We start from the raw sequence: 14815 nt of genomic DNA, 5'->3' as shown, positions 1-14815 counted from the left end.
CCCTTTGAGGGCTCTGCAGAGACCTAAGGTCTAATTTACAGAGACACACTGGAGGGGATGATATTTATGATGATGTTAGCTATCATCAGTTCAGAACTTATGGCACATTTTCAACCTGTGCTATCTAACTTAAAAATTATTTATTAGGCTTTGCTGGGTCTTAGTTGCAGCATGTGAGATCTAGTTTCCTGACCAGGGATCAAACCCTGGCCCCTGCATTGGGAACTCAGAGTCTTAGCCACTGGACCACCAGAGAAGTTCCTATGCTATCTAACTTTAATCTTTACAAGAAATTGTTACTATTTCCCCCTCATATTGTGAAGATAAGCCTTAGAGAGATTAAACTTATCAATGTCATATAGCTTGTACATGGAGGAAGAAAGATTCAAACCTGTTGTATCCAACTCCAGAATTCCTGCTCTTAACCACCAGAGATACCACCTCTGGGTAGGGAGCAGTCTAGGGCTTTCTAGGGTGTCTATCCTCAATCTCCATCTCTTCCTCCCATGTGAGAGGATAATAAATGGAATGTTAAGAGAAACTCTTCATGTACATCCATTATGTGCCTGGCAGTGTGCAAACTCTGGGGATACAAAAGTGTGATTGGGCCCCAGTCTGCTGGAGCTTATTGTCTAGTGCAGGAATCGAGAAACCTTTTCAGTAAAATGTTAGATGGTAAATATTTGGGGCTTCGTGGATGATATGGTTTCTGTCACAACTACTCAACTGTGCCATCAAAATACAAAAACAGCCAGAGACAATATGTAAAGAAATGAACATCACTGTGTTCTGTTTTTTGCCATGCTGTGAGACTTGTGGGATCTTAGTTCCCCAACCAGGTATCAAACATGGGTCCTGGCAGTCTTAGCACTGAGTCCTAATCACTGGACTGCCAGGGAAGTCCCTAAATTAAAAAAAAAAAAACTTTATGTAATTTTCACATGTCACAGAATATTATTCTCTAGTTTTAGAAAAACCATTTAAGAATGTAAGTCATGAACTTGTGGGTTATACAATACAAAGACAGGTGGTGAGAGGAATTTGCGCTACAAACCGTAGCTTGCCTACTCCTGGTCTGATGGGAGGAGTACAAAACACAATGACTTATTAGAAATCAGAGCAGTGTTTACTTCTCAGTAAAGGGAAGTAAGTGGAAGGGAAGGGAAGTAAGCAAAGGGAAGGGAAGTGTCTAGAAGGGGCAAAAAGAGCTCCTGTGAGTGCTGGCCAAGTTCTACTTCTTGATCTAAGTCATGGTTACATGGTTACATCTTGTGATGATTCATCAACCAGTACACTTAGGGTTTGTGCAGTTTTCTGTTCATCATACTTTGTAAAGAAAAAAAAAAAGTCTGCCATTCCAGTTCTACAAGGCTCAAGCTATTAGCTACTGCAGTCACTCACCAACAATGTTCCCTGAGGGGAATTCACGATGGGGAAAAACAGGAAGTGTTCCGTGCTTTGTATGTTGTTTTAGTCCCTAAGTTGTGTCTGACTCTTTTGGGACCCCAGGGACTGTAGCCCTCCAGGCTCCTCTGTCCATGGGATCTCCCAGTCAAGAATACTGTAACGGGTTGCCTTTTCCTGCTCCAGGGGATCTTCCTGACCCAAGGATTGAACCCATGTCTCCTGCACTGGCAGGTGGATTCTGTACCACTGATCCACCTGGGAAGCCCTGTGCTTTGGATATACTGGCCCCCAGATAGTTAAGTTATACAATTAAGGAAAAATTCCAGTGACCCCAGATTCTTGCGTCTTCCCATACATGGAAAAGTACTAAAATCATTAACTCAAGATGTCTGTTCTTTGTGGTTAACAGTAATCTTTTTATGCTTGATTGCATGTTATTTCCAGCAAAACAAAAAACAAAAAACAAAAACAAGTTTATAAATATCCTGGCTCCTCCCTTACCTCTTTGAAGCAGTGTCTCAGAGTAACCTGAGAGGCTGTCTTCCTGGGCAACAGTCCTCAGTAAGGTCCCGGAATAAAACTGAACTCACAACGTGTACATTGTGCATTATTCTTTCAGCTGACAATGTCAAATAAAGAGATAACTTAAGAATGATAAAGCAGTTTAATAAGTAATGAGGAGCTGGAGTGTTGAGGGGACAAAAACGGGCGCTAACCCTGCTTGGGAGACGACGGGTCAGGGAAGGCTTCTTCAAGGATGTGCGTGACAGGAGGGCACTTGGGGCGGGGGGTTGGGGGAGGCGGCATCACGAGTATTGGGTCAGATGTCACTAGGGCTGTCATTTAAAATACATTTTGTTAATTATGAATTTTTGGCCTTATTTTCATCTTTTAAAACATTGCATTACAATATTATTACCTCGATTTCTGAGGGTTTGGCGCCCTCTTAAATTTTGCACTCGGGGCCAGTGCAAAATTCGCCTCCGTCTATTCCAGCTTGTTGGATGAGGGTGGGAGATCTGGCTCTGTCCTTCGTACGGAGGGCAAGACCTTCCTGCTGGTCCCTCATCTTTGTAAAGGGAAGGACGGTTACGCAACAAGATCACGGAGGTTAAATTCTTCCTGGCCCGACCAGGGCTCACCTCGTCGGGGTCAGACCATGTACAACGCGCCGTAGAAAGTGGGGTAGCCAGCGTGCCTCGGGAAGACCCTTTTCCCAGACTTCCGAACTTCGTCTTTATGACCCAATGGGCGGGGAGGCGCGCTTGAACCCGGCTTGTGATTGGCTGGGACCGAAGCGAGCCGGGATAGGCTCTCAAAGGGGAACGGCGCCTTGCGTCATCAGCGAGCGACGAGTGCCTCTAGTGGGAGCAGGTAAGTAAACTAAGCTCCTTTCTAATTGGCTCGCTCTTTCAGGAGGGTTGAAACAGCAATGGGGATTTGCTCTCCTCCAAGTCTAGGCTCCAGATAATTGGAGAAAGGGTGAAGAGGGAGAAGTTTAATGCGTCACTTACTGCCCGGAAGCCCTGGGGGGGGCGGGCCTTCAGAGAAAGGGGGTGGGTTGGGGGCGGGCCTTTCCCTGTGGGGAGTTAGGGATAGAGCCGCCACGCCGTGGGGTCCTGGAGCGTGGGAGGCGGGCTTGGGGGCGGGGCCTAACCTGTGGGCGGGGCCAGAGGAAAGCCTGGGGCGGGGCCGCGCCCGTGGGCGGGGCCAGGGAAGGCGGGGGCGGGGCCGGGCCAGGCGCGGGAGTGCGGGGCAGCCGGCAGAGTCTGGTCCCCTGGCTGGTTCCTCTTCCCAGGCATGGCTCCGCGGTGTTGGCGCTGGTGGCCCTGGTCGTCTTGGACTCGGACTTGGCTGCCTTCTTCCAGGAGCACCCAGAGTAGGAGCAGGGCGCCTCTAGGGCTGGGTGGGAGTTCGGGGAGGCCTGCGAGCGATCCCGTGAGAAGTAGGAGCCGAGCTGGGGCAGGGCTGGAGACGGGAGAGGGAGGAGACCAAGGCCGAGACTGGAGGGGTGCACTCATGTAGACGGGGTGGGGGCGGTGTCCAGGGGCAGATGACGGGCTGTGCGGCAAGGTGTGAGGCTGCTGGGGTGAGACAGGGGTCAACAAAGGTTCGCAGGGGGGACCATGATATCCAAAGGTGTGAGAAGGAGTGAATGAGGGGAATAAGGAGGTCTGTGGGGCAGGAGGGAAGTCTGAGGCGAAACAGGCGTCTGTATCGGTGATAGAGGGCTCTGTGGAAGGAGAGGAGTTAGAAGTAGTAAAACGGGGCATTGTGGGGAGATCCACAGGGGCGAGATTGGGTGATACTGGGTCTGTTGGAAGATGTGGTATTCTAGCTGAGTGGGTCGTGAAAACCCAGTAAGAAAATTTAAGTAGGGCAGCTTCAGGGGTGATGGGGAGTGTTGAGTAGGCCCTCTAAAGCAGGCTCTGGATGTGGGTGAGATGGGGGCTCTGGATGGACACACAACCTTTGGGGATTCAGATGGAATAAGGGACCCTGGCAAATGTCGAAGGTTCGAGGAAAAAGAGAAGGAGGATGCATATGAGGGTGAAGGCTGGGAAATTCCGTCTTCTCTTCGATACTTAAGTTGGGATTTGGCATGGGCGAGGGAGTCTTGATCTGACCTTCCGCCCCCATCCCCCCACCCTAGACTTCGGCCAGCACTTCTCTACACAGGAGCAGACCCCCCAGATCTGTGTGGTGGGCAGTGGCCCAGCTGGCTTTTACACAGCCCAGCACCTGCTAAAGGTAAGCCACTTCCCCCTGGTACCTTTTCCCCAAGATTCACCTGCTGCTCCAGTCTTAAGTGCAAGCCCCACTCCTTTGGGTTTTAAAAGCACTCCTGGATTCCTGATGGGGAAGAGGCTTCCAGCCCATCTGGACAGGACACTTTGTACATGCTTTGTCACCTGGGGCTCCCCACTGTAGGTCCTCAGCTTGGAGAGAAGTGTGTTTGCCTCCTGGGTGGTGGTTCGTGGCAGACAGTTGGCTATGCTTTCCTGGCCAAGTACTGCAGGGAGCTTACTCCAGACCTGCAGGATAACTTTATTCTGCCCCTCATCTTCCCTTCTTTCTCCTCTCTCTCCTCTCTGTTCCAATATCCTGCATCTTAAGGCCACCTCCTCTTCTCAAGGCCCTCTGTAACTTTAGGTGCCTCATTGCACTCTCCTTGCCAATAGTTCCAGCCCTATGCCATGCTGTTTTTTTCAGCCTGCTCTCCACTCCCCATCCTACCCCTTCTCCCCACCCCATGGCCAGAGTCTCAAGGTTTACAGTACTAGCCTTGGCGGGCAGGGCCCCAAGGTTGCTGGTTACCCTTGAAACATCGGCAGGCCTTGGTGGGGCAGGAGTCGGGGATGGGAGAGGGATGTGGGAGAGTTCAGCTGACTAAGACATAGGACACTGACCTTGCTGTGGAGAGACAAGAGAACGGATGAATATATTAATTATACACTCTACTTAAAAAGTAGGGTGATCGACCTTCCCAGTTTGTCGGGGATGTGAGGCTTTCAGCCTTAACGCTGGGAGGGTCTTGGGGAGGCCAGGATGAGTTGGTCCCCTTGCCAGAAAGTGACCTAAGCTCACCTTCCAAGCAGCACAGGTAAAAGAGCTAATTACAGTGAAGTGACCAGTAAGAGCCTGGTTAGGTGGGGTTGGTAAGAAAGTGCTTCCTGGAGAAGGTGTGTTTGCGTTGCACTGAGGGAGGCTCCGGAGAGGGTCTGGAGAGGGTCTCCCACGTGTGGGGCTTCATTACAGGCCAGTTGGCATGTGTTATAACAGACCTGGGCACTGGGAGGGAGGCCAGGGGTCTTCCAGGGCTTGTGTAAGGGTCGCTGTGTGAGCAGAGTCTGAAATTTGGGCAGAGGGAGCCTTCCCGGCAGGATTCTCAGTGCCTCTACTGTGAATAAAGGCTCTGCCCTGTGCGTTCTGTCCCTGTGGGAGGTACTGGGGGTGGGCACCAGGGCCAATTACAAGCTGGTCCTTGCCCACTGGGAGCTTCAAGCTGTGCTCCTGGGACAGGAACACAAGGCACGCTTGGGACAGTGGCACCTGGCTGGGTCAGGCACTGTCTGCACAGCGTCTCCTCGCAGCCTCAAGACAACTTGCGAAGCAGGTGGCTTGACTCTCGCTTCAGAGGTGAGAATGCTGAGGCTGAGGGAGGCTGTCCAAGGCCCCACTGCTGAGCAGGGAAGGCCTGGGTTCTGAGCGTGGACAGTCCGATGGCAGAGCCTGCCCTCAGGGTCCACGCTGGGCCGTTCAGTTATCAACCACTGGATGCTGACATGATCCAGGCACGGCTTGGCACGGGGAACATGAGCAGGACAGACATGGTCCCCATGCTCAAGGACCCGAGAGTCTACCTGGGGGGTTGTGGAGTAGAGGAGAAGAGGGTGTACGTGATATTCTAGGATCCTGATGGGCGAGGGGACGCTGCGTACAGGGGGGACACCTTACCCAGCCGGAGGGGGTGATGTCCTTGATTGATGTGTAAAGGACAGAGGAGGGGTGGGGCAGGAGGCCAGAGAGCCCCGGGCGCAGGGAACGGCGTGATAATCACCCCGAGGAGAGAGGATGCGGGTTTGGAGATGGGCGAGTTCAGCAGCTGGAAGGGTGAGAGCAAAGGCTGGAGGAGGTGCTTGGGCCCAGGTACTGGGGACCTGGAAGCGCTGAGCAGGCTGGAAGCCGGCGGTTTCTCTTGGTGCTGTCCACCCCACTCCCTCCATCAGAGTCCCCTGGGGGACTGGGGAAAACGCACATTTCTGGGCCTAGTTTCCACCTAATCGAGCTGTGACTGGGGCCCAGGAATCAGCATTTGAAGACAACACGCCTCTTTTTTCCCAGGTGCCCAGTTGCCACAGGTGGTTGGCTTTGCCAGAGGGTTTTAGGCGTGGGGGTTGAAAGCGCCCTGATTTTGATCTGGAGCTCTCTCTGCCCGCAGGGAGGGCAGGGCTGGTGGCCAGGAGTGCAGTGGGAGCCGCTGGGGTGGCAGTGGGGCGGACGGGGGTCTGATTGGACACGGTTGAGGGGAGTCAGAGAGGAACCCCAGCTTCTGGCTCGGGGTGGAAGGAAGCCCGGGAGCAGAGCGGGGAGAGGTTTGGGGGAAGGGGGACTGGCTTCCATCCGGATTGGTGTGAGGTGTCTTGGGTGAGCTGTCCAGGCTTGGTAGGAGGGCTGAGAAGAGGAGAGTAGAACGTCATCAGTAAGTCCACAGGAATTTGAGGTCATAGGAGGGAGCGATGACACCTCCCCAGGGAATGTCCTGGGCAAGGGGAGGGGACCTCAGATTGGAAGAACCTCCGAGAATATTCTTGTTAGAGAAGGAATAGAGCAAAGAGGACCTGGGAAAAAACAGCTAGAGGGATTGGAGGGACGGGGGAGAGCTAGGAGGCACCAGTGGTAAAGAATCCGCCTGCCAATGCAGGAGACACAAGAAATGAGGGTTCGATCCCTGGGTCGGGAAGATCCCTTGGAGGAGGAAATGGCAACCCACTTCAGTATTCTTGCCTGGAGAATCCCATGGACAAAGGAGCCTGGTGGGCTACAGGTGGGGTCCCAAAGAGTCCGACACGACTGAAGCGACTTAGCACTCGTGTGAGAGCTAGGAAGGAGGGGCTTCCCGGAAGAGGAGTCCGGTCCTGTGAGAGAACCAGTGAACAGGCCCAGCGGGTTTAGTCTTATGGAGGTGGCCTTGGAGAGGGCCCTGCGACCTGGAGGGAAGGCTCCAAGCTGGAAAGAAGGAAAGATAAGATGGGAAGGCAGATGGTGTATGATATTGACCTCTGGGCTAAGCAGTTTGAACCTTGTCCCCTGGCCGGGCCGCAGGGAAGGCTCGTGAGCCAGGCGGTGAGACACGGCCACCACAGCAACTGCGGTGATGGTCATGACCGCTTCTGATTGAACACTCGCAGCGGGTCTCGCCCGGGGCTCAGGGTGCAGGCCTTGCTCATTGCATCTGAAGCATCACGCCAGGAGGAGTGTTCTGGGCAAGGGGAGGCCAGGGCAAGTGTTCTGTGGCCCAGAGAAGTTGAGAATCATTCCAGCGGCACAGGGTCAGATAGATGGTGGTGGCGCTGGGTCAGCTCCCGTGGCTGTTGACTCCAAAACTTCAGCTCTTCAAGGGCACAGGGAGGTCAGTGGGGCGGAGGGAGGTGGTTCTGGCGCTGCCTGTGGATGGCACGGATGGGAAGAGTCAGGAGGCACGGTGGGCAGTGCGGGGGGTGGGGGGTGCCTGGACTTGGACACAGGCAGTGGGCTTCCCAGGTGGCGCTAGTGTCTCCGCCTGCCACGGCAGGAGACATAAGAGACATGGGTTCGATCCCTGGGTCGGGAAGATCCCCTGGAGGAGGAAATGGCAACCCACTCCAGTATTCTTGCCTGGAGAATCCCGTGGACAGAGGAGCCTGGTGGGCTACAGTCCATGGGGTCACAAAGAGTCGGACACGACTGAGCGGCTGAGCACACACAGCTGTAAGTTTCCGAGGGTGGTTCTCAGGCCATCCGCAGGCTGGGCGTTGCTAGAAGCGTCACAGGGTTCTGGGACAGGGCTGTGTGTCCTGCCTGACCCAAGCAGATGAAGAAGCTCTCCTGATACAGCTCCAGTGAAGGGAAAGCTGCCGCCTTCCTCGGCTGGCCAGCGGTCTCGCCATCTCAATGGGCTGGTGGCCCTTGAAGTTGGGCCTTGGCTGCCCTGGCTCTGGACTGCCCATCCCTCTAGTCTGGCTCTCTGGGCAGGTGAGGACAGATGGGCCTTCCTCTCTCCTGGGTCCTCAGCCCGCTGAGCGGGGCTGTCCTGCTCTGCCCTGGGAAGGGCAGACTTGGCCTCTGCTTCAACCCCACCAGGGCTTCCCAGGAGGCCTGCCCATGTAGGAAATGCAGGCGATGTGGGTTCCATCCCTGGGTCGGGAAGATCCCCTGGAGGAGGAAACGGCAACCCACTCCAGTATCCTTGCCTGGAGAATCCCGTGGACAGAGGAGCCTGGCGGGCTACGGTCCACGGGGTCGCAAAGAGTCGGACACGACTGAAGCGACTCAGCTCGCAAGACGCTTGGCCCCACTAGCCGCTGCCCTCTCCCCCAGCATCACTCCCGGGCCCATGTGGACATCTACGAGAAACAGCTGGTGCCCTTCGGCCTGGTGCGCTTTGGCGTGGCGCCCGACCACCCCGAGGTCAAGGTGGGTGTCTCTGGGCTCAGAGCGGGGGTTAAGAGACTTTGGTCAAGATGGGGGGGCGCGGAGGGAGGCTCCTGGACCTCATGGGATGACCCTTGGCTCTCTGGAGGGGGGCGATACCCCGGACACTATGGTGAGCTTGGCACTGCCGTGGGCCCTGGCGCTGCCCAACCCTCTAACCCCTCCCCCACTCCCCCGGGCCTGGCAGAATGTCATCAACACCTTTACCCAGACGGCCCGCTCTGACCGCTGTGCCTTCCACGGCAACGTGGAGGTGGGCAGGGATGTGACCGTGCAGGAGCTGCGGGACGCCTACCACGCCGTGGTGCTGGTGAGTGCAGGCGGGTGGGCGGGGGTGGTGGCTGGGGGGACGCTATGGGGAAGAAGCTGGAAGGAGGCCAGTGGGAGCCCGGGGGGTGGGCTGCCCGGCCCCTTAGCTGCTGCTGAGGCCTCTGGGTCTGTCCTCAGAGCTATGGGGCAGAGGACCATCAGGCCCTGGATATCCCCGGTGAGGATCTTCCCGGCGTGTTCTCGGCCCGGGCCTTCGTGGGCTGGTACAATGGGCTTCCTGAGAATCGGGAGGTGAGTTTGGGGAGTACTCCCTCGGCCTCTTCCTCCCCACTTCTCAGCCAGCTCTTGGCTCCCACAGCTGGGGGAAGGGGCAGCCACAGGCCTGGGAGGAAGCGTCAGGCTGGCTGAGGGGGGCTCTGGGAAGACGGGGTGAGGGGTGCTGGGGGCGGGACCTGGGTTGAGGCTTGGGGTTGGGGGTGAACGTTCTGAGCATGGAGCAGCTTGAGGCTATGGCTGGGGATGGGGCGTGAGGCTGAGATCAGCCTGACTGAGGCCCAGGCTGGGTGAGCCTCATCCCGACCTCTGCCCTCCAGCTGGCCCCGGACCTGAGCTGTGACACAGCCGTGATTCTGGGGCAGGGGAACGTGGCTCTGGACGTGGCCCGGATCCTGCTGACCCCACCCGAGCACCTGGAGGTGAGTGGGTAGGTCGGGATGGAGGGGTGGGAAGGGGGGTTACACCAAGGAGAAGAGGCCCCTGCCTGCAGGGTTTGGGCCTCGTCTCTCCAGGCTGAACTCAGCTCCTGCTTCCCCACAGTGCCTGGCAGAGGCCTTCTGAAAGGCGGCTTTATCTCATGCCATTTCCTCATCACTTTCTGCAGCTACATAGGGTTTTTAAAAGGAAAAGTTTTCAGTGTACACACACCACTCCCCCTGCTCAGGACCCTCTCAACACACCTCCTATGTGTGTGCGTGCCTGCTAAATTGCTAAATTATGTCTGACTCTTTGTGACCCAAAGGCTGTAGCCCGCTAGGCAGCTCTGTCCATGGGATTCTCCAGGCAAGAATAACTGGAGTGGGTTGCCATGCCCTCCTCCAGGGGAAGTGAAAGTCGCTCAGTCATGTCTGACTCATTGCGGCTGTATAGTCCATGGAATTCTCCAGTCCAGAACACTGGAGTGGGTTGCCTTTCCCTTCTCCAGGGGATCTTCCAGACCCAGGGATCAAACCCAGGTCTTGCACATTGCAGGTGGATTCATCTTTAATTAATTTTTAAAAATAATTTCATTTATTTTATTTTTGGCTGTGCTGGATCTTCGTTGCTGTGCAGACTTCCCTCCAGTTGCATTGAGCAGGGGCTGCTCTCTAGTCGTGGTGTGAGGGTCTCTCATCGCGGTGGTTTCTCTTGTCTCCGAGCACAGGCTGTAGGGCACGTGGGCTTCAGTAGTCGCAGCTTCCCGGCTCTCGAGCGCAGGCTCAGTAGTTGTGGCGCATGCGCTGAGTTGCTCCAGAGCACGTGGGATCTTCCCAGATCAGGAATTGAACCCATCTCTCCTGCATCAGCAGGTGGATTCTTTATTACTGAACCACCAGGGAAACTCACCTGTGTTCATCTTTTAGTTCCTGACTCAGTTGTTCCTCCAGGAAACATTCCAGGACCACCCTGAATAGGTCTACCTCCCCTTCTTCCCATAGACTTGGCTACTTTTGTTTCAAAGTATGTTGTCACCACTGCAATGTTACACTTATTAATGAGTATTTGATAAGCCTCTCTCCCAGATCAGAAGCTCTGTGAGGGCCGGCATCATGTCTGTTTTGTTCACCATTGATTGACCCTGCCCCCTATGCCCCTTGCACACTTGGTAAACACTTGTCGAATGAAGATGATCGGCCTGATTTGCTACTCAGTTCAGTTCAGTTGCTCAGTCATGTCCGACTCTTTGTGACCTCGTGGACTGCAGCACGCCAGGCTTCTCTGTCCATCAACTCCCAGAGCTTGCTCAAACTCATGTCCATCTGGTTGATGATGCCATCCAACAATCTCATCCTCTGTCGTCCCCTTTTCCTCCTGCCTTCAGTCTTTCCCAGCATCAAAGTCTTTTCCAATGAGTCAGTTCTTCGCATCAGGTGGCCAAAGTGTTGGGGTTTCAGCTTCAGCATCAGTCCTTCCAGTGAATATTCAGGACTGATTTCCTTTAGGATTGACTGGTTTGATCTCCTTGTAGTCCAAGGGACTCTCAAGAGTTTTCTCCAAAACCACAGTTTAAAAGCATCAATTCTTCTGCACTCAGCTTTCTTTATGGTCCAACTCTCACATCCATACTTGACTCCTGGAAAAACCATAGCTCTGACTATATACGGACCTTTGTCGGCAAAGTAATGTCTCTGCTTTTTAATATGCTGCCTAGGTTTATCATAGCTTTTCTTCCAAAGAGCAAGTGTCTTTTAATTTCACGCCTGTGGTCACCATCTGCACTGATTTTGGAGCCCAAGAAAATAAAGTCTGTCACTGTTTCCATTGTTTCCCCATCTGTTTGCCATGAAGGGATGGGACGGGTTTGCTGCTAGTTGGAACCATTTGCAGAATTGGCCGCAGTGCTCCGTCTGGCCACCAGAGGGGACAGTGTTGCCATTTCAGGCTGCCAGCCTTCTCACCGCCCGGGGTCTGGACACCAGCAGATGGAGAGTCCCCTTCCGCGGTCATTTTCCAGTGACTTTAAGGTCCTCCTTTTGTGCCAGAAAACGGACATCACTGAGGCTGCCCTGGGAGCCCTGAGACACAGTCGGGTGAAGACGGTGTGGATTGTGGGCCGACGTGGACCCCTACAAGTGGCCTTCACCATAAAGGTACTGGGGTCTGAGGGAGATCCACCAGGGTCCCTCGGGAGGTGTGGCAGGGCAGAGCTGCCTGGGGTGGATGGATGAAGGGGAGCCAGGCAGGGCCCCCTGGGGCCCAGTGCCTTCCCTGGTGGTGGGTGGCGGTGATGTCTCCCCTGGGCTGGGTTCTGGGGTGGGCTCGGGAGTGGACAGTGCTCTGGACCTGACCCTCTCCTCCACTCCCCACCCCCACCCCCAAGGAGCTTCGGGAGATGATTCAGTTACCAGGAACTCGGCCCATGTTGGATCCTGCGGATTTCTTGGGTCTTCAGGACAGAATCAAGGGTGAGGGGCCCTGGTCTGGCCCCCCGGCTCACTAGGAGGGGATGGTCTAGGTCAGGGAGGGCTGGGGGGAGGGCATGTGGGGAAAGGACTGGGACCTGGACACCGCCCTGAGATGTCCTGCGTGGCTAACAGAGGCCGCTCGCCCGAGGAAGCGGCTGATGGAACTGCTGCTTCGAACAGCCACGGAGAAGCCAGGGGTGGAGGAAGCTGCCCGCCAGGCATCAGCCTCCCGCGCCTGGGGCCTCCGCTTCTTCCGAAGCCCGCAGCAAGTGCTGCCCTCGCCAGATGGGCGGCAGGCGGCAGGCATCCGCCTGGCAGTCACTAGACTGGAGGTGAGTCTCCTGTTACCCAAAGACACCCCCGTTCTCAAGTCTCCCTACCCCCTAGCCTGGTGTTTCCCACACTCTCCCCGCAGGGCGTCGGTGAGGCCACCCGGGCAGTGCCCACTGGTGACACGGAGGACCTCCCTTGTGGGCTGGTGCTCAGCAGCATTGGCTACAAGAGCCGCCCCATCGACCCCAGTGTGCCCTTTGACCCCAAGCTTGGGGTCGTCCCCAATGTGGAGGGCCGGGTTGTGGATGTGCCAGGTGAGAGGGGGTGGGGAGGGGGTGGGCCAGAGAGGCTGGTGTCTCTCAGGGCTGTTTCACATTCATTCCTTCATCCAGTGACATGCCTGGAGAAACTGTTCTGAGTCAGGCTGGTGACTCAGCCCCCCCGCCTCCTGGCCCTACGAGAAGTCCCCAGTGTAGCTGAGATGCCCACTCGTGTGTCTGATTACTAAGTCGGTCAGGGTACTGAGACCTGCTCTGGGCTAGGCCAGGGCTGTGTCCTCTGTGAGTTTCCAACCTGGTTAAGTGTCCACATGTGTGCTGTGCCCAGTCGTTCAGTCCTGTCCCACCCTTTGTGACTCCATGGATTGTAGCCGCCAGGCTCCTCTGTCCATGTGGATTCTCTGGGCAAGAATGCTGGAGTGGGTTACCATGCCCTCCTCCAGGAGATTGTCTCAACCCAGGGATCAAACCCAGGTTCCCGCATTGCAGGCGGATTCTTTAATGTCTGAGCCACCAGGGAAGCCCAAATAACCACATACTCATCTAGTTATTAATTCATTCAGTCAATGTTTACTGACAGCCTACTGAAGCAAAGTGACAGGACCCAGCCCCTACAGGGAGCTCCAAGATGCAGGGACACTAAGGTGTAAGGTGGGGGGTGGTGCGTGGTAAGAACACCTGGGTGTGTTTGGGGAAGAACTGAGGGCAGTGGGCAGCAGACAGTGGGCCCGGCTGATGGATGCTGGGGGGCCATCCTCCCAGCATGTGTATCCTGGGGCTCAGGCTTGCCAGGGTACCCAGCCCAACTCCCCATTCCTTTACCCTCTTTCACCCCCAGGCCTCTACTGCAGCGGCTGGGTGAAGCGGGGACCCATGGGTGTCATCACCACCACCATGACCGACAGCTTCCTCACCAGCCAGATTCTGCTGCAGGACCTGAAGGCCGGGCACCTGCCGTCTGGCCCCAGGCCAGGCTCTGCGGCCATCAAGCGCCTGCTGGGCAGCCGAGGTCTGGGCCCCGTGTGGGCTCCCGGGAGGTGGGAGGTGGGGAGTGGGAGTGGGGGGAGGTCCCTGGGCCAGAAGGGGGCTGCTCCCTGCTGTGGCGGGGGAGCAGGTGGAGGCCCTGAGCCATCTTCCCTCTGCCGCAGGGGTCTGGTCCGTGTCTTTTTCGGACTGGGAGAAACTGGATGCTGAGGAGGTGTCCCGGGGCCAGGCCTTGGGGAAGCCCAGAGAGAAGCTGCTGGATCCTCAGGAAATGCTGCAGCTGCTGGGGCACTGAGCCCAGATCCCAGTCTGGCCCGGTGCAGAGAGAAGAGGAGGGTGAGCCCAGATCCCAGCCCGGCTCAGAGAAGAAAGGAGGCGCGCTGGGCAGCCGAGAGGCGTCGGGGTCAGCCTGAGCGGGACTCTGCACCCCAGCGGCGTCGTCTGCCCGTCCTGGCATACGGCCCTGGCTGCCTCTTCTCCAGGGGCGTGGGAGCGCTTTCTCCAGCCAGAAGGTCGCTCCTGCCAGTGTGGGTACCTTTCAGCAAGGAGATAACCTTAGTTAGGGATGGTGGCAGGTACAGGCTGACCTCCCTCCCTCCTGCTCTCTCCTGCTGGACTGTGGAGGGCCCCCAGGTCAGGAACATGCTGGAAATAAAGCATCTGCCACCGAGGGTCACTGGTCAGTGTGCCCAACTTCTTTCGAGGCTCAGGGTCACCTTCCGCCTGCAGCTCCCCTCCAGTCGCCAGGTGGCGCTGCAGAGCGAGCTCCCTGCCCCCGGGGGGCCGGTGGGGGGTTTTGGCAGCCCCGCCTGGCGCCCACCCGTCTTCCCAGCTTGGCCCTGCTGCTGCGGCCGGCCTGCCTTCTGCCCGCCCTGCAGGCACCCTGTGACCCCAGCCTGCCCGCTCCGCTCGCCCTCCTGTCGGGTCCCGGTCCCTGGTTTTTGTCTCCAGCACAACCAAGTGCTCTTGCAAAAAGTGGGAGCCAGGGCGCCGGGCGGCCGCTTGCCCGGTGCGTCCCTGGGGCCCCTCGGACTGGCCCGGGTCCCCCGCGCTCTCACTCCCAACGCCTTACCGCCTTGTTGCTCTCCAGCCAGATAGATCTTTGAAAAATAGCACCCCGGTGTCCCTAGCGTGTTCATCATCTTTCTACCAGCCCCCCAAGCTGCCGGCCTCACTTTACAGACTGGGGGTGGGGTGGGGGTGGGGGAATCCTCGAAATTAACCAGCCCAAGGTCACACACCCAGTAA

The 14815-nt window shown here is 56.5% G+C and overlaps 1 protein-coding gene across 1 annotated transcript; it reads left to right on the top strand.

Annotated features, from left to right (window-relative positions):
- Positions 1 to 3080: 3080 nt before the first annotated feature.
- FDXR (ferredoxin reductase) lies at positions 3081 to 14238 on the top strand. The gene is made up of 12 exons (XM_043459865.1): positions 3081 to 3286; positions 4061 to 4158; positions 8488 to 8583; positions 8789 to 8911; positions 9049 to 9162; positions 9465 to 9566; positions 11610 to 11717; positions 11948 to 12032; positions 12165 to 12364; positions 12448 to 12619; positions 13422 to 13592; positions 13732 to 14238. Exons 1-12 carry the CDS (start codon positions 3208 to 3210, stop codon positions 13860 to 13862), a joined length of 1479 nt encoding a protein of 492 aa, XP_043315800.1. The 5' UTR covers positions 3081 to 3207; the 3' UTR covers positions 13863 to 14238.
- Positions 14239 to 14815: the final 577 nt, after the last annotated feature.

Source organism: Cervus canadensis, chromosome 1 (genome assembly GCF_019320065.1).
Source record: "Cervus canadensis isolate Bull #8, Minnesota chromosome 1, ASM1932006v1, whole genome shotgun sequence".
In the NCBI taxonomy this organism is placed as follows: domain Eukaryota; kingdom Metazoa; phylum Chordata; class Mammalia; order Artiodactyla; family Cervidae; genus Cervus; species Cervus canadensis.
The sequence above is the reverse complement of the archived record's forward strand: the minus strand, read 5'-3'. Positions and strand labels throughout refer to the sequence as shown.

Bases quoted from the DNA above. Each gene is read 5' to 3' on its own strand.
- FDXR (XM_043459865.1), top strand. From the start codon at position 3,208: ATGGCTCCGCGGTGTTGGCGCTGGTGGCCCTGGTCGTCTTGGACTCGG. The intron at 12,033-12,164 runs GTGAGGGGCCCT...CGTGGCTAACAG, and splicing joins TCTTCAGGACAGAATCAAGG to AGGCCGCTCGCCCGAGGAAG. The intron at 13,593-13,731 runs GTCTGGGCCCCG...CCTCTGCCGCAG, and splicing joins GCGCCTGCTGGGCAGCCGAG to GGGTCTGGTCCGTGTCTTTT.